At 45.8% G+C, this 21932-nt stretch overlaps 1 protein-coding gene and 1 long non-coding RNA gene across 4 annotated transcripts in view; both read left to right on the top strand.

Moving 5' to 3' along the window:
- Window positions 1-21932, top strand: part of LOC143418902 (uncharacterized) — a 330733-nt gene that overhangs the window by 33116 nt on the left and 275685 nt on the right. The window lies entirely within an intron of this gene.
- Window positions 17941-20516, top strand: LOC143419027 (uncharacterized). The gene is made up of 3 exons (XM_076885079.1): window positions 17941-18281; window positions 18367-20053; window positions 20385-20516. The coding sequence occupies exons 2-3, from the start codon at window positions 18602-18604 to the stop codon at window positions 20514-20516; spliced, it is 1584 nt and encodes a 527-aa protein (XP_076741194.1). The 5' UTR covers window positions 17941-18281; window positions 18367-18601.

The raw sequence follows: 21932 nt of genomic DNA, 5'->3' as shown, positions 1-21932 counted from the left end.
GGTCCTAGGCAGACCATGCAGTCATCACTAGCATCTTGAGCTGCTTGTTCTGCCAGCAACAGCCAGTTGTTTGTGTGTCCTGTGATACCTGTGGTTATTCGGAACCAGTCGTCTGATTTCAGTTTTGGTCCTACTATCATCACTGCTGTCATGGTTGTTGATAGTGGGCCTTTGGTCAAAGCAGGAGTTGTGTCTGTAGAGGAGGGGCTCGTTGCGGTGTTTACTTCCTTCGTTATGTTGTTACATATTGACAAGAAATGATGTGGGTCTTTTCCACTCTTGTATATGAACAGGGTTAGATGATAGCAACTTGAGTCTCCTGCCAGCGTTCCACTGGATGTTTTAGTTGTTGGAACCAGGTGGGTTCTTTTCTGTGAACTTGGTGGTTTCTCCAGCAGTGGGTTGCTTTCTGTGTTGAAGTTCAGGATCAAATGATCATTTGCTTGAGTCAAGGCCAGTTGTTTTGAAAGATTTTTTGCAGACCCTTGTAGTTTATCGTCTTTGTATGGTGTCCAATCGTTTCCAGTATAAGTGAAAACGGTGTCCCAGCCTGGGTTATTGCCGTCCGAACTGGATAGGTACCAGTTGTAGCCTTTCTAGTCACTGGCTTTGTATCCATCCATCCATCCATCCATCTTCATCCGCTTTATCCGGGGCCGGGTCGCGGGGGCAGCAGCCTAAGCAAAGAGGCCCAGACCTCCCTCTCCCCAACCACCTCCTCCAGCTTATCCGGGGGAATACCAAGGCGTTCCCAGGCCAGCCGAGAGATATAATCTCTCCAGCGTGTCCTGGGTCTGCCCCGGGGCCTCCTCCCAGTGGGACATGCCTGGAACACCTCACCCAGGAGGCGCCCAGGGGACATCCTTGTCAGATGCCCGAACCACCTCAGCTGGCTCCTTTCGATGTGGAGCAGCAGCTGCTCTACTCTGAGCCCCTCCCGGATGGCCGAACTTCTCACCCTATCTCTAAGGGAGAGGCCAGCCACCCTTCGGAGGAAGCTCATTTCTGCCGCTTGTATCCGCGATCTCGTTCTTTTGGTCACTACTCACAGCTCGTGGCCATAGGTGAGGGTAGGGACACAGATCGACCGGTAAATTGAGAGCTTCGCTTTTACACTCAGCTCCCTCTTCACCACGACGGACCGGTGCAGCGTCAGCATTACTGCAGCTGCAGCCCCAACCCGTCTGTCGAACTCCGGCTCCCTTCTCCCATCACTCGCGAACAACACCCCGAGATACTTGAACTCCTCCACTTGGGGCAGGAACTCATCCCCGACCCGGAGTGGGCACTCCACCCTTTTCCGGCTGAGAACCATGGCCTCAGATTTGGAGGTGCTGATCCTCATTCCCGCTGCTTCACACTCGGCTGCGAACCGTTCTGATTATTACATGCATTTGAATGGCGTTCTCGAACGACACAAAGTATAGGTTTTCATTATGTGAATAACTTGAAAATCTTAGCTCAAACAGCTGCGAAACCTTTTTGCCCAGCACGGGGATATCGAATTCTATAAGATAAAGCCATAAATATGTGTGTCTGAGTCATCTATCAAAAGTTACAGCGATTTATATGAAGTTGTGCAAAAACGCTTTATTTCGCCAAGACAGTGCGTTTCTGACGATTACATGCATTTGAATGGGAAACTCGCACGAAACAAAGTATAGGTTTTCATTATGTGAATAACTTGAAAATCTTAGCTCAAACAGCTGCAAAACCTGTTTGCATAGCACGGGGATATTGAATTCTATAAGACAAAGCCATGAATACGTATATCTGAATCTTCTATCAAAAGTTACACCGATTTATATGAAGTTGTGCAAAAACGCTTTATTTCGCCAAGACAGTGCGTTTCTGACGATTACATGCATTTGAATGGGGAACTCGCCCGAAACAAAGGATAGGTTTTCATTATGTGAATAACTTGAAAATCTTAGCTCACACAGCTGCAAAACCTTTTTGCCCAGCACGGGGATATTGAATTCTATAAGATAAAGCCATGAATACGTATATCTGAATCTTCTATCAAAAGTTACACCGATTTATATGAAGTTGTGCAAAATCGCTTTATTTCGCCAAGACAGTTCGTTTCTGACGATTACATGCATTTGAATGTGGAACTTGCACGAAACAAAATGTATAGGTTTTCATTATGTGAATAACTTGAAACTCTTAGCTCAAAAAGCTGCAAAACCTTTTTGCCCAGCACGGGGATATTGAATTCTATAAAATAAAGCCATAAATATGTATTTCTGAGTCTTCTATCGAAAGTTACAGCTGTCTTCATGAAGACCATGAAAAACGCTTTATTTTACCACGTTAGTGCGTTTCTCGCTATTACATGCATTTGAATGGAGTTCTCGAACGAAACAAAGTATAGGTTTTCATTATGTGAATAACTTGGAAATCTTAGCTCAAACAGCTGCAAAACCTGTTTGCTCAACACGGGGATCTTGAATTCTATAAGATAAAGCCATAAATATGTATTTCTGAGTCTTCTATCAAAAGTTACAGCTGTCTTTATGAAGACCATGAAAAACGCTTTATTTCACCACGTTAGTGCAGTTCTCGCTATTACATGCATTTGAATGGAGTTCTCGCCCGACACAAAGTAGTTTTCATTTTGTGAATAACTTGAAAATCTTAGCTCAAACAGCTGCAAAACCTGTTTGCCCAGCACGGGGATATTGAATTCTATAAGATAAAGCCATAAATATGTATTTCTGAGTTTTCTATCAAAAACTACAGCTGTCTTCATGAAGTTGTACAAAAAGGCTTTATTTCGCCAAGACAGTGCGTTTCTGACGATTACATGCATTTGAATGGGGAACTCGCCTGAAACAAAGTATAGGTTTTCATTATGTGAATAACTTGAAAATCTTAGCTCAAACAGCTGCGAAACCTTTTTGCCCAGCACGGGAATATTGAATTCTATAAGATAAAGCCATGAATACATATATCTGAATCTTCTATCAAAAGTTACGCCGATTTATATGAAGTTGTGCAAAAACGCTTTATTTCGCCAAGACAGTGCGTTTCTGACGATTACATGCATTTGAATGGGGAACTCGCACGAAACAAAGTATAGGTTTTCATTATGTGAATAACTTGAAAATCTTAGCTCAAACAGCTGCAAAACCTTTTTGCCCATGTTGAAATCTCCCAATTCTTTGAATCTTTGGGCTGAAGGAGGGACAATACTCGGTGTATAAATGCTCAATCAACAATCATTTATTTCCATACAATTCAACAGTCAGAGCATTACAACGTCCGGACGGGAGAGATGCTACCAGAGGGTCAGGCACATGTCTCAAAATGGTGACGGGTTGCTCAGCTTTTTATAGTCTCTAGTGGCCCCCAGCTAGTCGTAAAAGCCAAAACATCACATTTTTTCTCTGTTACAGCGCCTAAGTTATGACCTCGGCAGTTGTTTCTCTGCTTTCTGTAAGGTGGGGGTGTGGAATGTGGTCTATCTATCTCCCCTGTCTTTAGACACAGAGTCTCCTGCTTACAACCTTCTCTTCATGATTCAACAATTAAGCATGTCAAGAAAACAGTGTAACACATTCCCAGCAGATCAAGGATACAAAGTGATGCACATTTATCTAATGAACTAATATGTGAATATGTTCTGTTAACTCAAAAATATAATGAGAACTAAACTACATACAGCTCACACACTCTATATTAAAGGGTATAATGTGATCTACAGCAGTATTCTAATTCAACTACTTTGATTACATATATAAGGTAACATATAATAACAGAATAATCTAATAATTCCCCCTTTTGATCTCTGAAAGAGATCACTTACAACATGCACTCCAGGGTCGCAAGGTCCAAGTTTTCTTGATCCTGAGGCCCTCTGTCCCCCTTTAACGGGTGGACCATATGTGGGATGACCTCTGTGTTCACGCAGTTCAGATGCAAGCAAAGTTAAATTTACAACCATAACAGCAGTTACAGATGACTCTCCCATCACTCCCCAATTCTCCCACAGCTTTATTTTGGTGCTCCAGTTTTCCACTCCCATTTTAATGCCCCCTTATACCTTTCAAATGTACTTAGACTAGAACCTCTGTCTAAGGAGCTTTTAACCTTTATTTTTATTGCTGCAGCTACCAGTGTCTTCCAGTTGGGTGATTCTCAGCTTCTTTCTTCGACCTCCGGGGTTAGACCACCCTTTAGTCATTGCACAGTTCTGGGGATTATTCTGCCCCGATTTCAAACAAAGATCTGTGTATTTTGGGGTCACCGGCGTGTCCCCCTTTTTGCCAAGAGCCTCTTGAACCTCGTTGGTCTGGTGTTCCTGGTTTTCGCCAACCCCTTCATGGTTATTGCTGTGTTTGTGGGATCCATCTTCTCCAGGAGCCCAAACGTCATGACACTTGACCCCAGTTGCTGTCTCGGCAGTCCCTACATCTGTCCCTGCTGTGAAGGGTCCTCACATCTCCGGGTCCCCGTCTGGTGTCTGTTCCTTTCTCTGCAAGAGACAGAAAACCAAAACACCTCTCTCCCTAGCCTTGATAATCTAATATTGTTATCCATTGTTCTTCTAATGATTCAAATTTGGTTTAAAATATTATGTTCAGGACTTATTCTAATCATAATTTATGTGTGTGTAAAAGAAATCAAAAATTAGTGAACCCTTTCTAAGTCTAACACATTACCATAGCTAATTTATTAAACACAAAAATAAACTCATAGAAATTTTCATATCACCATTGTTTGATGTTCAAACTCAACTTCCACTTCCCCCTTTTTTGACACACTCCCATGTGTCAATTCACCGGAGCTAGACACTTAAAAGAGAAGGTTGGTGACATCATATCTCAGAAAGTATCAGAAATTCTTCTCTCGAGTACCGTTGCTTCAGCCTTGTCATCCCTGAGGATCTTCTAAAGTCTGTCATCCTTCCATGCCCTGGTAACTGGTCCATCCAGAGCTGTAACATTTTGAAATGTACATACAACAAGCCAAACCACACCTTGGTCACACCAACCCTCTTCCGCCCCGAAGATGTCCAATGCCATCCTAGTATGGACTGTCAAAAGTGGCTTTAACGCTGACTATCCTGACAATCCATTTTATAACGTTTCCTGGTCAGATTTGCCAATCTCTGCACCAGGGTTTTAAACTTTTCGCCATTTTCATTAGTTGTTATTTTTATTTAGTTTCGACTCCAGATTTTCAATTTTTACCAGTTGTAATTAGTTTTTACCAATTCTTTGCTAGTTTAGTGTAGTTTTTATTTTCTGAAAATCCTTAGTTTCAATTTAGTTTTAGTTGTGTTTTGCAAAAATTAAGCGTAACAAAATTTTAAATGGTACATTTTAAATTGAATTTATCCAAACTAAACACAATATTTTCTTTATTTACTTTGCGCTTGTTCTTTTTCAGTACCACATCCTATCAAATGTCCCTGTCGATTATATTCTACATTTAATAACTTACTATTTCAAGTGAGAACCTAAATCACGTGGACCAATGTTTATTATTGCATATCTCTATTCTGAATGTGGCCAGTCATTCATAGGTATTGTTAAATTTTGGCGATTTTCCTCTATAAAATTTAATTGACTTTTTACAGTGGCCTGCTATGGTTAATAATAACATATTCCAGTCATGAGTGGTATCAAAAGTCTTCTCCACTGTAGCATTTGGCATTCCCAATAATATAACATGATACCTTACTCAAAACACAGCTAATATAGCACAGTTTTCTTAATGCAAACATCGGTAACTCAAAATCAGCAACCACAGTGTTAAGTCTGCAGTTCATACTTATGTGAAGCTAGAGTCTCCTCCTCCAGTCTCTCTTATCCTCCTGCTCCTGAAAAAACAAAACAAAACAAAGCGAAGCATCCACCCTTCTCTTGTCGGCTGGGTGAATTGTTTATTAATTGTTTATTGGCATTTACTAATCCTAAAGTTGGTGCAGTCATTGTCTCAGTATCAAGTCAGTTAAAACTTTTAGTCGTCAGTCCATCACAGTCCATTCACATGCATACCTCCATACACATTCATACCAGATGTTGCTGATAATGGAGTCTCCCGCGCAACCTATTCGAGCCTCCATCACCAGCAAGATGACGTCATCATTTTAAAGGAAAACAATTCCTTGTTGTTTTTTTGGGCCGGATTGACTCGGTGCAATCCTTTTAGATCAGTGTTCCCTATAAGTGAATTTCTCCCAAGCCAATTACAATCATGGAGAAGCACACTTTGCAACTGTTTACAGTAATAATATTTTATAGCGCTTTAAATTTCAATCTTTCAGGGCTTGTTCAAAGAGCTGATTGTTAAATCATGAACTCACAAAATATCAACATATCACCACCGGTGGATCACACCTCTCAGATGTTTTTTCTCCAGTGCACTGTAACAAAAACGAAAACAGACATAACCAACAAAATACTACTAAAATAACACAAACTAGGGCCCGTTGCAGACATGTCCAAGCATAAAACTATCCCTCTCTCGCTTACGAGAAAGAACACAAGCCAAAGCTCACTGATAAAATCAAGCTAGCGCTAAACAAAACCAAACAATCAACCAGAAATTCACAGGAACATTTTGCTTCCTGCTGGGACAATATTGTGTGGGAATGAGAACCTCAGGTGCCGTAACACCTTTTGTTCCTCCTTGAATTAAAACTCAATCACAGAAAATGCCGTACTCCGACCTAAAACTTACACTATTAATTCATCAATTTCACTCTGTGCCACTGTTCCTCATCAGGGCTGTGTGAAGCACAGCAAAGAATTCAGTCAAGGCCTTGAGCCATAAACAGACATCACGCACAGACATTGTTTTCATAACCAAACTTTTTTAGACCTTATTCCTAAAATCTACATAAATGCCCTCTGGGTGACATATAACACATTCTAAGTATTTAATGGTAATCAATGGCTCCTCATAAAAATTATGCATTGGGATGTTTGTGTGCAGCATTTTGCATATCAGCATAAGCAAAGCATTCTTCATTGCATCAGCGTGTATGTGTGTGTGCGTGTGGATCACTCTTCATTGCACAAGCGTGTGCATGTGTATGTGTGTGCATCACTTCTCAGTGAATCAGCATTCGTGTGTGTGTGTGTGTGTGTGTGTGTGTGTGTGTGTGTGTGTGTGTGTGTGTGTGTGTGTCATTTCTCACTCACTCAACGAGTGCACGTGTTCATGTGTGTATTTCACTTCATTCTGAATCTGTGTGTTTGGAGACGTGTGTGTGTGTGTGTGTGTGTGTGTGTGTGTGTGTGTGTGTGTGTGTGTGTTCATCACTTTCCTGTTCTGGTGTTCTGGGTAAACCACGGCCTGAAGCATGCCCTGGGGTCCTGCCCCCCTCCTTTTCAGTTTGTTTGCGATCATTGCTGCTGCTGCTGCTCAAAATTCAGTCCGTCCTGGTTCTGACCCCAATTGGGGCAGTCCTTTCTCCAGTGTCGATGTTCACCGCAGGTGAAACCTGCATCTTCTTCTGTGTTTTTGTCCATTCTGAGGTGCCTTCTGTCCTCAGTTACTCCTCTTGTCTCGGTCACGCCCTTTTTGCCGCCCGATCATCCGTGTTGGTCCATCACTGTCCTGCACAGTGTGAATGCAAAGTTATCAAGGTCAGCATTCTTTCGCTCGGCCTTACTTTTCATTCGGGCTTGGCGGGCGTCTCGTCACAGCTGAGCTCTGTCAGCTGACGCAGTCTGGGAATTTTCCCCCGTGTAGTGAAACGGGCCTTAGGTTTAGTGCTCTCTGTCTCGGCTGCATGAGATCACATTCCTGCAGGTCTGTTGACATTCTCAGGTCGTTGTTGTGGGTCCAGCTGTTGCAGCATTTGGTCAGTGTCACGTATGGGGGAGAGCAGGAGTCCAGTCAGCCTCGGCTTTCAGGGCCGGCAAAGCAGCCTGTAATTAAATATGTATAGAAAAAACAAAAACAAAACAAAACAAAAACAAACAAAAAACAAAAACAAACGAACAGGAAAATGATGTTGTGTTGGCTGTGTTATTCAGAGGGGAGACAATGGGGCCAGGCCCTGTGTCAGCCTTCTCTCCCCCTTTTTTTGTTTTTTGTCTCCCGATATAATCAACTCCTAACCCACCAAGTTGACAGGACAACACCGGTATATGTTAAAATTCTTAAGATCATGTTTAAAAGCCCAAAAAAGGAACTTTCTTTCATTCAGTAATCACTTTTATTAATCAATCAACAGAAAACATGTCACAATTTGAATCTTTTAACCACTAAATTTGTTGTGTCTTGCCTGGTTGGTTAGACCAGTGTTCCTTTTTTTTTTTTTTTAGTTAAATTGTTGTCCTGCAACCCAGAGGGTTTCTTTGTCAGTAATGTATAGACTTCATCATTTAAGTATGTTAATTTTTCTTTAACCTTGCTGGAAAATCTTCACGTGTTCATGAGTGTAAGCTGTTTCTTCATTGCGTGTATGTGCATTTGTATAAAAGCAGGTTAATTTTATCTTTTCTCAAACTAGGCGTTACCTTAAAAGGAGCCTTTCTCTCAGATTTCTCTGCTTGTGTGTTTTTGTTTCACCTTTTTGTTGTGATGCTCCGGACGCCTTCCCAACCTCCACAAGTCCGTTGGCCCCAATTTTATGTGTTAAAACTTCTCTTAATTTCTCCTCTAATTCTCTCCTCGGTGCTGTCTTTTTCACAGCTGCTGATTCGTGCTGGGTGTGGTTCCCATTACCTATAATTTTGCTTCGACCGCTGTGCTTGTGGGGGCAGTTGGTCCAGGTCCGCAGCTTCCTGTATTAACACACTAAGAGATTTATTTAATTTCATTTTCATCACATGTTAAACAGATAAGCAGGCAACCCGCCTACCTTGACAGCGTAAACTGTACGCCAGTCTCCCAACACATTCCTCTCTGTACTCCTCCATAATTCTCCACTGCACACCTCTTACTATCTCTCCTTTTTATTTTTATTACACCACAGAGTAATACACCCAATTATGCCCGTCTATCTCTATGTGGCTCCAAATTCCCTCTTTATTTTAATTTCACACTCGTCAGGGGACAGGCACACAACAATTTCAACCACTGAAACGAGGAATTCAACCTTTTTATATTTCTTTACTAATCTAGACTCAACCTTTGTTCGCAAAATGTGTCTTGTTCTAGTCCGGAATAAATGTGAACCCGTGATTACACGGCCGTTCCAGTGTTATTTCCGTAGCTATGCGGGGGCCCTCACCTCCCCAAGTCACCACCTCGGCACCCGGACGCCGCCGGTCCTGCCCGCGCGTCCACGAACAGGAGGGTCGCTACTCCATAGGCAAAATGTTCCACAGGTACACTAGGCATCAACCTTTGATCCTAAAATGTGTCTTTGCTCTAATGTCCTCCTAATCAAACACATCAACCGTCACTGTCACTGTGTTCAGACTTCACACACACAAAAAGCACACTCAGCGCGCGCCTCACCCACAGCCAGAGCGCACCTTACACACACAGCGCGTTTCACCATCAGTGAGACACACAGAGAGCGCTCCTCATCAGCAGAAATTTGCACAGAAACCTCTGAGCTCAACTATTAGATCTTCTGAAGCACACTGCACCATAGACCAAAATACCCCTTTCTCTGCGCTTATGACCGCCACAACGGGGCAAAGTCGCATCATAAAAGTGATGCTTGCATCCCCGAAGTTATACCCGACATCATAAACCAGGTTTTGCTCTATGTACTTCTTGGCAAGTAAAATTTTATTTTGTTTTATGACCGCAGCCCTTAAAAAAAAAACTCGACTGACGCCACAAACCACCGTCAAGCCTCTGTTCAATGTACTAAAATTAGCACCAACCACTACTGCACTTCACGGCCGCACCACCGGAACACGGCCATATCATAAACCAAACCTACGGACGTGTTTCGCTCTCGCGTTGCCAGCGTTCAACCGCACCGTGAAGCCAGCATCTGCTTTTCCTTAAATCAACTTCTATTTCATGGCCGGCAAGAGCCAGGACGTAACCGACACCATAAACAAACTTCAAACCTCGACTTCAATGTACTGAACTAATGGCCGCGTCTTCAGAAGAAATTCTAATGTATTATTGCTACAGAAGCCAGTATTAGACAAAATTAAATGTGGAAGGTAAAGTGGCTGCAACTAGCTCAACGTAGTATCTTATTAGTTTCTCGGTAGAAGCAGTTTACTGCAACTAGCTCAACGTAGTGTCTTATTAGTTTCTCGGTAGAAGCAGTTTATTTAACACACTGGGATTCAGCCTCAACTTATGTTGTTAGTATCTTGTGCCAAAAACCAGACACCGACAAATTTACTGTGAAAATACATGTGACTCAGTGAACAGATTAATTTGGAAAGCCCAATATGCACATTTGGTATTTATAATACAACAGGCTGTGCTTACCTTTTTATTTTTGGACCGGTCCTCTGTTCACCTCGCCTCACGATCTCACCAAAGGTCAAATCTGCACCTCCTCAGCACACCAAAGATCCGGGTCACACGGCACCAAGTTGTTGAAATCTCCCAATTCTTTGAATCTTTGGGCTGAAGGAGGGACAATACTCGGTGTATAAATGCTCAATCAACAATCATTTATTTCCATACAATTCAACAGTCAGAGTATTACAACGTCCGGACGGGAGAGATGCTACCAGAGGGTCAGGCACATGTCTCAAAATGGTGACGGGTTGCTCAGCTTTTTATAGTCTCTAGTGGCCCCCAGCTAGTCGTAAAAGCCAAAACATCACATTTTTTCTCTGTTACAGCGCCTAAGTTATGACCTCGGCAGTTGTTTCTCTGCTTTCTGTAAGGTGGGGGTGTGGAATGTGGTCTATCTATCTCCCCTGTCTTTAGACACAGAGTCTCCTGCTTACAACCTTCTCTTCATGATTCAACAATTAAGCATGTCAAGAAAAAAGTGTAACACATTCCCAGCAGATCAAGGATACAGAGTGATGCACATTTATCTAATGAACTAATATGTGAATATGTTCTGTTAACTCAAAAGTATAATGAGAACTAAACTACATACAGCTCACACACTCTATATTAAAGGGTATAATGTGATCTACAGCAGTATTCTAATTCAACTACTTTGATTACATATATAAGGTAACATATAATAACAGAATAATCTAATACCCAGCACGGGGATATTGAATTCTATAAGATAAAGCCATAAATATGTATTTTTGAGTCTTCTATCAAAAGTTAAACCGATTTTAATGAAGAACATGAAAAATGCTTTATTTCACCACGTTAGTGCGTTTCTCGCTATTATATGCATTTGAATGGAGTTCTCGACCGACACAAAGTATAGGTTTTCATTATGTGAATAACTTGAAAATCTTAGCTCAAACAGCTGCAAAACCTGTTTGCATAGCACGGGGATATTGAATTCTATAAGACAAAGCCATGAATACGTATATCTGAATCTTCTATCAAAAGTTACACCGATTTATATGAAGTTGTGCAAAAACGCTTTATTTCGCCAAGACAGTGCGTTTCTGACGATTACATGCATTTGAATGTGGAACTTGCACGAAACAAAATGTATAGGTTTTCATTATGTGAATAACTTGAAACTCTTAGCTCAAAAAGCTGCAAAACCTTTTTGCCCAGCACGGGGATATTGAATTCTATAAAATAAAGCCATAAATATGTATTTCTGAGTCTTCTATCGAAAGTTACAGCTGTCTTCATGAAGACCATGAAAAACGCTTTATTTTACCACGTTAGTGCGTTTCTCGCTATTACATGCATTTGAATGGAGTTCTCGAACGAAACAAAGTATAGGTTTTTATTATGTGAATAACTTGGAAATCTTAGTTCAAACAGCTGCAAAACCTGTTTGCTCAACACGGGGATCTTGAATTCTATAAGATAAAGCCATAAATATGTATTTCTGAGTCTTCTATCAAAAGTTACAGCTGTCTTTATGAAGACCATGAAAAACGCTTTATTTCACCACGTTAGTGCAGTTCTCGCTATTACATGCATTTGAATGGAGTTCTCGCCCGACACAAAGTAGTTTTCATTTTGTGAATAACTTGAAAATCTTAGCTCAAACAGCTGCAAAACCTGTTTGCCCAGCACGGGGATATTGAATTCTATAAGATAAAGCCATAAATATGTATTTCTGAGTTTTCTATCAAAAACTACAGCTGTCTTCATGAAGTTGTACAAAAAGGCTTTATTTCGCCAAGACAGTGCGTTTCTGACGATTACATGCATTTGAATGGGAAACTCGCCTGAAACAAAGTATAGGTATTCATTATGTGAATAACTTGAAAATCTTAGCTCACACAGCTGCAAAACCTGTTTGCCCAGCACGGGAATATTGAATTCTATAAGATAAAGCCATAAATATGTATTTCTGAGTCTTCTATCAAAAGTTACAGCGATTTATATGAAGTTGAACAAAAACGGTTTCTTTCGCCAAGACAATGCGTTTCTCGCTATTACATGCATTTGAATGGCGAACTCGTCTGAAACAAAGTATAGGTTTTCATTATGTGAATAACTTGAAAATCTTAGCTGACACAGCTGCAAAACCTGTTTGCCCAGCACGGGAATATTGAATTCTATAAGATAAAGCCATGAATATGTATTTCTGAGTCTTCTATCAAAAGTTACAGCGATTTATATGAAGTTGTACAAAAACGCTTTATTTCGCCAAGACAGTGCGTTTCTGACGATTACATGCATTTGAATGGGGAACTCGCCTGAAACAAAGTATAGGTTTTCATTATGTGAATAACTTGGAAATCTTAGCTCACACAGCTGCAAAACCTGTTTGCCCAGCACGGGGATATTGAATCCTATAAGATGAAGCCATAAATATGTGTGTCTGAATCTTCTATCAAAAGTTACAGCTATTTATATGAAGTTGTACAAAAACGCTTTATTTCGCCAAGTGTTACGCCCCAGTCTAGGGGTACAGGAACGCAACACAAGTTTGAAAGAATTGCCCCGCCCTGGTCCCCAAAACCATACACAAAGGGAAACCAATTTCTTAGTGAATCGTGATTTATTTTTCTGCACTGCAAAAATGAAGCTCCGGGGTGAACAAAGGCCAAAATAACAAACAAAACAAGCTAAGTCAGGAGGAGGTGTTATCTACAACCCTATGTGAAATCAAATATCAAACAAAAGACAAGCGCTACACCTAACTCCCTAACTGAAATAAACAGGAGAAAACAGTGCAAGGAAAAACAATAAGGCAGCTCACCCCTTCTGTTGCAGTGCTATTTACAAGGCTATTTACAATGAAAACTAATGTACACACTATATACAAAACTCCAAAAAAGTCGCACAAAAGTCTCAGGTTTTGGAGGCCAGGGTCAGGTCTGCTGCTGCTGTCAGTGGCTGCCCCGGGACAACTGCTGGTGAGGGATTTGAATGAAGATCACATGGCCAGGGGACCAATCAGCAGCCGTCAGCTCATCCACTCCGGGACCTGCAAAGACTTAAAGGCACAGACAACAACAGCCACCAAAACAGATTATGGACAGGGCCATAACACCCCCCTTCCCAAGACCAAACATCTCCCCTAAAGATGTTTGGCGCTTAGGGGTTCCGAAAACCACGTGACAGCGCATCTGCCAGTACATTCTCTGTCCCTTTTTTGTGATGGATCTCCAGATTGAAATCTTGTACTAAGAGGGACCATCTCATGAGCCTTTGGTTAGAATTTTGCATTCGGGTCAAAAACACGAGGGGGTTGTGGTCTGTGTAAACAATGACAGGTGCTGAACTGGAACCGACATAGACCTCGAAATGCTGTAGAGCAAGCAATAGAGAGAGGGCTTCTTTTTCAATGGTGCTGTATTTCTGTTGGTGGGAGTTGAATTTTTTCGAAAAGTAACCAATTGGGTGATCAACACCCTGCCTATCCTCCTGCAACAGCACCGCACCTGCACCGTTGGCGCTGGCATCCACCTCAAGTTTAAACGGATGTGTGAAAACAGGAGCGGCAAGTACTGGTGTGCTGCAGAGGAGAGCTTTGGCAGACTCAAAAGCATTCTGGCATGTGGGGGACCATACAAATGGTTTTGACACACTTGTGAGACTGGTGAGAGGTGCAACTACATCTGCAAAATTCTTACAGAAGCCACAATAATAGCCGGCCATACCAAGGAACCGGCGAAGCTCACGTCTAGTGCGAGGCACAGGGAAATCTAGGATAGCCTGGATTTTAGCCAGCAGGGGGCGCACCTGTCCCTGACCCACCTGCTTCCCTAGATAAGTCACAGTGGCCTTACCAAAGTCACATTTGGCAAGATTTAGGGTAAGGGATGCCTCTTGTAATCTTCCAAAAATCTCCGTGAGTGTTCCAAGGTGATCTGACCAAGTCTCTGAATAGGCTACAATGTCGTCTAAGTACACTTCACAGTTTGTGACACCACCTAAGACAATGTGCATAAGGCGTTGAAATGTGGCAGGGGCATTTCGAAGGCCAAAAGGCATGACGGTGTATTGGAGGAAGTGGTCAGGAGTGACAAAAGCAGAAATTTCAGATGCACGCGGAGTGAGGGGAACTTGCCAATAACCCTTTAATAAGTCCAGTTTGGTGACAAACTTTGCGAAGCCAACCCTGTCAACACAATCTTCCATGAGGGGAAGAGGGTAGGAGTCGGGTTTGGTCACACTGGTCACTTTTCGAATATCACTACAAAAACGTGGAGTTTTGTCTTCCTTCGGCACAAGAAGGCATGGGGAACTCCAGGCACTCGAACTAGGGACAGCAAGACCATTTTCCAGCAAGTAGGAAACTTCTTGCTGAAAAAGTGCACGTTTGGTAGGGCTCACACGATAAGCGTGTTGTTTGATCGGAGGGTGGTCACCTACATCTATGTCATGTTCGAGGACAGTAGTGCGAGACGGAGTGTCAGCAAACAGAGATGGGTAAGTATTGATCAGAGAACACACATCGGCCTGGGCAGCCTCATCTAAATGTTTTAGGTGGGAATTCAACTTATCCAATACTTCAGAGTTTCTGAGTCGGGAGCAACCCTCAGCACAAACGAAAGCTAAGCCATCACTTTCTGGGCTATACTGAGACGGGGATGCTGGCACAACTACCGACACGGCAGACAGCGCAGCGGGGGATGAGGAGGAGTTTACACCTGCATCACGAACAAAATAAGGCTTCATCAGATTAACATGACACACACGACGCTTTCTCCTACGGTCTGGGGTACCTATAACATAATCTGTGTCACTCAGTTTCTCTTGGACAGTATAGGGCCCACAGAACTTTGCCTGGAGAGAGGATCCAGGAACGGGTAGGAGAGTCAACACTTTGTCACCCACTTCAAATTTTCTCTGCACGGACTTTTTGTCGAATTTCCTTTTAATTTTTTTCTGAGACGCGGAAAGAGCCTCGCGTGCAATTTCGCATGCTTTATGCGTCTGCATAAAGCATGCGAAATTGCACGCGAGGCTCTTTCCTTTCTCCTACCCGCTCCCTAAAACAACTTACGTAATCTAATACATTCTGCTCGGGGGTAGCTGTGTCGGACAGATATCTCTCTTTAAGCAGCCGCAGGGGACCACGCACTGTGTGTCCAAACACCAGCTCTGCGGGACTGAAACCCATGGACTCCTGCACACTCTCCCTCACCGCTAGAAGGAGAAGTGGCAGACCTTCGTCCCACTCTCTTCCTGACTCGAGGCAGAACTTCCTCATCATGGCTTTTAAAGTCTGGTGGAAACGCTCAAGCGCACCCTGTGATTCGGGGTGATATGCACTGGATTTTTGATGCTTGATGGATAGCGATTTTAAGACCTGAGCGAATATCTTGGACATGAAGTTAGACCCTTGGTCTGTTTGAACTGATTTAGGCAAACCGAAAAGGGAGAAAAAGTTTACTAATGCTCTGACAATGGCTTTGACTTTGATAGTGCGTAACGGAATAGCCTCGGGGAAGCGTGTGGCGGTGCACATTAAAGTCAAGAGGTACTGATGTCCTGACTTGGTTTTTGGAAGCGGACCTACACAATCGATGATTATGTGCTCAAATGGTTCGCCTAAGGCTGGGATTGGATGCAATGGAGCAGGAGGAATAACCTGGTTGGGTTTTCCGCTGACCTGGCAAACGTGGCAAGAGCGGCAATATTTGGTCACATCAGTCTTCAAACCTGGCCAGAAAAAGTGACGCAGAATACGAAGGTAGGTCTTCCTAATTCCTAAATGTCCAGAGAAACTGTCATGTGCTAGGCTGAGTACTTGGTGTCGGAATTTTTGCGGTACAACTGCTTGTTGAAATACGTTCCAGCCAAGATCACTAGAGGAGGGAGGATGCCATTTGCGCATTAACACATCATTTTCAATGCTGTAGACACTGTCAGGGTCCTGGGACTGGGCGACCCAGGATCCCTGGGCAGTCATGGACCTGTGTATTATTATTATGTACAGTGGGGCAAAAAAGTATTTAGTCAGCCACCGATTGTGCAAGTTTCCCCACCTAAAATGATGACAGAGGTCAGTAATTTGCACCAGAGGTACACTTCAACTGTGAGAGACAGAATGTGAAAAAAAAATCCATGAATCCACATGGTAGGATTTGTAAAGAATTTATTCGTAAATTAGGGTGGAAAATAAGTATTTGGTCACCTCAAACAAGGAAAATCTCTGGCTCTCACAGACCTGTAACGTCTTCTGTAAGAAGCTTTTCTGTCCCCCACTCGTTACCTGTATGAATGGCACCTGTTTGAACTCATCATCTGTATAAAAGACACCTGTCCACAGCCTCAAACAGTCAGACTCCAAACTCCGCCATGGCCAAGACCAAAGAGCTCTCGAAGGACACCAGGAAAAGTATTGTAGACCTGCACCAGACTGGGAAGAGTGAATCTACAATAGGCAAGCAGCTTGGTGTGAAAAAATCAACTGTGGGAGCAATCATCAGAAAATGGAAGACATACAAGACCACTGATAATCTCCCTCGATCTGGGGCTCCACGCAAGATCTCATCCCGTGGGGTCAAAATGATCATGAGAACGGTGAGCAAAGATCCCAGAACCACACGGGGGGACCTGGTGAATGACCTGCAGAGAGCTGGGACCAAAGTAACAAAGGTCACCATCAGTAACACACTACAACGGCAGGGAATCAAATCCTGCAGTGCCAGATGTGTTCCGCTGCTGAAGCCAGTGCATGTCCAGGCCCGTCTGAAGTTTGCCAGAGAGCACATGGATGATACAGCAGAGGATTGGGAGAATGTCATGTGGTCAGATGAAACCAAAGTAGAACTTTTTGGTATAAACTCAACTCGTCGTGTTTGGAGGAAGAAGAATACTGAGTTGCATCCCAAGAACACCATACCTACTGTGAAGCATGGGGGTGGAAACATCATGCTATGGGGCTGTTTTTCTGCCAAGGGGACAGGACGACTGATCCGTGTTAAGGACAGAATGAATGGGGCCATGTATCGTGAGATTTTGAGCCAAAACCTCCTTCCATCAGTGAGAACTTTGAAGATGAAACGAGGCTGGGTCTTCCAACATGACAATGATCCAAAACACACCGCCCGGGCAACAAAGGAGTGGCTCCGTAAGAAGCATTTGAAAGTCCTGGAGTGGCCTAGCCAGTCTCCAGACCTCAACCCCATAGAAAATCTGTGGCGGGAGTTGAAAGTCCGTGTTGCTCGGCGACAGCCCCAAAACATCACTGCTCTCGAGAAGATCTGCATGGAGGAATGGGCCAAAAATACCAGCTACTGTGTGTGCAAACCTGGTAAAGACCTATAGTAAACGTTTGACCTCTGTTATTGCCAACAAAGGTTATGTTACAAAGTATTGAGTTGTATTTTTGTTATTGACCAAATACTTATTTTCCACCCTGATTTACGAATAAATTCTTTACAAATCCTACCATGTGGATTCATGGATTTTTTTTTCACATTCTGTCTCTCACAGTTGAAGTGTACCTCTGGTGCAAATTACTGACCTCTGTCATCATTTTAAGTGGGGGAACTTGCACAATCGGTGGCTGACTAAATACTTTTTTGCCCCACTGTATTTTTGGTGTCGTTTCTCCTTCTCTGTGCGTGTACATATGTGTGTTTCTCTGTGCTGTGTTAGTCTGTGTCCCACTCATATGTTTAGGCGAGGTATGGGTGTGTATGTCTGCGGGTGTGCCTGGAGGATGGAGCTCGGCCACCTGCAGGCCTGAGGGGTGTGGCCCTGCGGAGGGACTGGCCACACCCGAAGCCACACACCTGCCGCTGATCAGGGCTCGTCGGGGGAGCTACTTAGGAGAGTCTTGGAGCTCCCACCGACGCGGGATCATTGAGTTATCGTACCAAGTTAGTGTGTCAGCATATGTCTGTGTTGTTCGTATATGCCCGCCGAGGGTTAGTGTTGATGGCTGCCTCTATGGTTTCCCTGCAGGAGGAAGAGTGGTCCAGAAAGGCAGCACGCACGGGGTGTGCGGAAACACAACAGCGGGGAGCACGAGCACAGACGTCGGAGGGAAGCACGCACACGGGGTTCAAGGGAGCAACGGGGAGTTATTGTGTTTACAGTTTTTCACTGTGAATAAAGAGCACTGTTTGCATCGCAGAGTCTGCGTTTTGGGTCCTCCTTTCCCCACATCCCCACGGTCTGCCAGCCAGACCGTGACAGAATGATCCCGCCAACCACCATGGACCCAGCAAACTCAGGAGTTGCCACGGAGGAGAGATCGCTCACGCAGCTATGGGATTACTGCCGGAGCGTAATCCAGGCTGTAGACCCACCCAAGAGACATATACAGGTAGTGTTCTTTGACAATTATCTCTCATCCACTACCTTCACCATGAACATTCTGGACATTAACAAACTTAGGCACCTGGTCGCTAGTTTAAGGGAGAGCTCGAGTTTTGAACTATTTGGCTTGGGTGGTCCGAGCATGGACAGTTCGGCTGCTCTCCTAGAGACTCTAGCCGCTTGGTTTTTCACGCGTCGGCGGAGGGCTTTCCCGTCGATGCTCGCGGCACAATCGTTTGATCCGCCGTTACGGAAGGCATGCCGCACTCTCTACCATCATCCCATTACGCCTCAACCCACTCCTGCGGTTTCAGCCCAGTCAGCTGGCAACGGACCAACAGCGCTCTTCACCGCAGTGAGTAAACCCGACTCGTTTGTGTCTATTAATCATGTCATTGAAAATCACAACCCAGATGAACAGCAGAAGACTGTTTCCATACACCCGGCCCCGCCTTCACGGAGGAGAAGGCGTCCTCGCAAGCAGCGTTCAACCACATCCACACTCACTCCTGTGCTGGTCGAAGACTCAGGACCAGCGGCTCTGGAAGCCACAGTGAGTAAAATGGACTCTGCCGGTGTTATAAATTCCCTTTCTGTAAACATAAAAATAGAAACTGTTTGCTGTACCTCCAAAGACCCAGCAAATATTCCCTCTGAGACTGTAAGCTGGGAGCTAGGGAGTTCCGAGCATACAGACCCAAATGACTTTTTGGCTCAGTCTGGCCGCATGGAGACGGAGGTTCTCCCCAGGGCTTCCCCAGAGACCGAACTGGAGGTCTCAGTTGCCTCTGGACCCCTGGAATTTGTTGGGCCAGCTGTAACATTTTCATCCTCTCCACCCTTCATAGTAGCCATCTCACCTTCACCTCAGCCTGCTGCCCAGCTGGTGGCTCAGTCTTCAGTCCTGTCAGCCTCTCACCTTCATCCTCAGTTGGAGGTCGATATGCCGGCCGGACCACCTCTGCCATCATTTCACCCATCTGTCCCTGCATCGCTGTCCAGTCTACCGGGAGTGGCTGCCACACCATCGTCGCCTCCGGATCATCCATCTGTGGCTGAAGCGCAGCCGTCAACTCATCCGCCTGCAGTCGCCCCTCAGCCGTCTGCTTCACTGGCCGCTACTTCACAACCCGCACCTGCCCTGCCCGAGTGGGAGCTCTGCGGGCCCCAGTGGGTGCTCAGCGAACGGGAGGAGCTCGCGCTGCCGGAGCAGGAGCTCGCGCTGCCAGCCGAGGAGGAGCTCGCGCTGCCAGCCGAGGAGGAGCTCGCGCTGCCAGCCGAGGAGGAGCTCGCGCTGCCAGCCGAGGAGCCCGGCGAGCCGGAGGAGCACGCGCTGCCAGCCGAGGAGGAGCTCGCGCTGCCAGCCGAGGAGCCCGGCGAGCCGGAGGAGCTCGCGCTGCCAGCCGAGGAGGAGCTCAGTGAGCGGGAGCCGGAGCTCAGCGGGCCGCCAGCCGAGGAGCAGCTCAGCAAGCCGGAGGAGCTCAGCGAGCCGGAGGAGCTCAGCATGCCCGAGCAGGAGCTCAGCGAGCCGGAGGAGCTCAGCATGCCCGAGCAGGAGCTCAGCGAGCCGGAGGAGCTCAGCGAGCCGGAGCAGGAGCAGCTCAGCGAGCCGGAGCAGGAGCAGCTCAGCGAGCAGGAGCAGCTCAGCGAACCACCAGCAGAGGAGCTCGGCGAGCGGAGGGAACAACCGGCGCTGCCAGCAGCCGAGGAGGAGCTCTCGCTGCCAGCAGCCGAGGAGGGACCCGCTCAGCCGGAGCCGGAGATCAACGGACCGGAGGGACCTCCACGTCTAGCGCGGCCTCCTCGCCATCTACATCCGGTGCGTCCACGTCAGCGATCGGCGCGTCATGGACCTGGTGCCACGCCTCGCTGTTGCTCACCGGAGCAGCGCCGCCGCCACCGGACCCTTGGCAGGCCACCAGAACCGTTCCGCCGCCACCGGACCCGTGGCAGGCCGCCGGAGGAGCAGCGCCGCCACCACCGGACCCGTGGCAGGCCGCCAGAACCGTTCCGCCGCCACCGGACCCGTGGCAGGCCGCCGGAGGAGCAGCGCCGCTGCCACCGGACCCGTGGCAGGCCCCCTGAACTGTTTTGCTGCTGCTGCCGGACCCGGGGCCGTGCGCCGGAGCTGCTACGTCGCCGCCGTTGGGCTCGAGGTAGGCCCCCTGAACTCTTTTGTTATGTTGATGGGCCGCCTGAGACTGTTTTGTGGCGTTTTTTCTTTTTGTTGCTCCGCTGCGGGATGCGCGGTCAGACTCTGGGACTGTGACCTTGGGGGGGTTGTTTTCTTTGGGGGTTTTTGCTTGTTTTGGTTCTGCCCTCCGTCCTGGACCTCCCGCCGCCCGCCCTGGGTTGGTTGTACTGTTTTTGGTTTGTGTTTTTGGGTCGTCGGGAGCCGACCCTTAGAGGGGGGGTACTGTCAGGGTCCTGGGACTGGGCGACCCAGGATCCCTGGGCAGTCATGGACCTGTGTATTATTATTATGTATTTTTGGTGTCGTTTCTCCTTCTCTGTGCGTGTACATATGTGTGTTTCTCTGTGCTGTGTTAGTCTGTGTCCCACTCATATGTTTAGGCGAGGTATGGGTGTGTATGTCTGCGGGTGTGCCTGGAGGATGGAGCTCGGCCACCTGCAGGCCTGAGGGGTGTGGCCCTGCGGAGGGACTGGCCACACCCGAAGCCACACACCTGCCGCTGATCAGGGCTCGTCGGGGGAGCTACTTAGGAGAGTCTTGGAGCTCCCACCGACGCGGGATCATTGAGTTATCGTACCAAGTTAGTGTGTCAGCATATGTCTGTGTTGTTCGTACATGCCCGCCGAGGGTTAGTATTGATGGCTGCCTCTATGGTTTCCCTGCAGGAGGAAGAGTGGTCCAGAAAGGCAGCACGCACGGGGTGTGCGGAAACACAACAGCGGGGAGCACGAGCACAGACGTCGGAGGGAAGCACGCACACGGGGTTCAAGGGAGCAACGGGGAGTTATTGTGTTTACAGTTTTTCACTGTGAATAAAGAGCACTGTTTGCATCGCAGAGTCTGCGTTTTGGGTCCTCCTTTCCCCACATCCCCACGGTCTGCCAGCCAGACCGTGACAGACACGGGGATTCTGATCGCTTGAATTTGCGGCAAGTAAACATTTGGCCAAAGTCGGGTCATTCTGTTGCGCATGAATAAAATCTGTTTTGTTTACCTCAAAAGACAGGTCAGGTGT

This window comes from Maylandia zebra, linkage group LG6, assembly GCF_041146795.1.
Source record: "Maylandia zebra isolate NMK-2024a linkage group LG6, Mzebra_GT3a, whole genome shotgun sequence".
Taxonomy (NCBI): domain Eukaryota; kingdom Metazoa; phylum Chordata; class Actinopteri; order Cichliformes; family Cichlidae; genus Maylandia; species Maylandia zebra.
This window is presented reverse-complemented; position numbering and strand designations above follow the sequence as displayed.

Coding starts and splice junctions, on each gene's coding strand:
- LOC143419027 (XM_076885079.1), top strand. CDS start 18,602: ATGATCCCGCCAACCACCATGGACCCAGCAAACTCAGGAGTTGCCACG. Junction 20,054..20,384: donor CCGGCGAGCCGGAGGAGCAC/GCGCTGCCAGCC, acceptor AACCACCAGCAG/AGGAGCTCGGCGAGCGGAGG.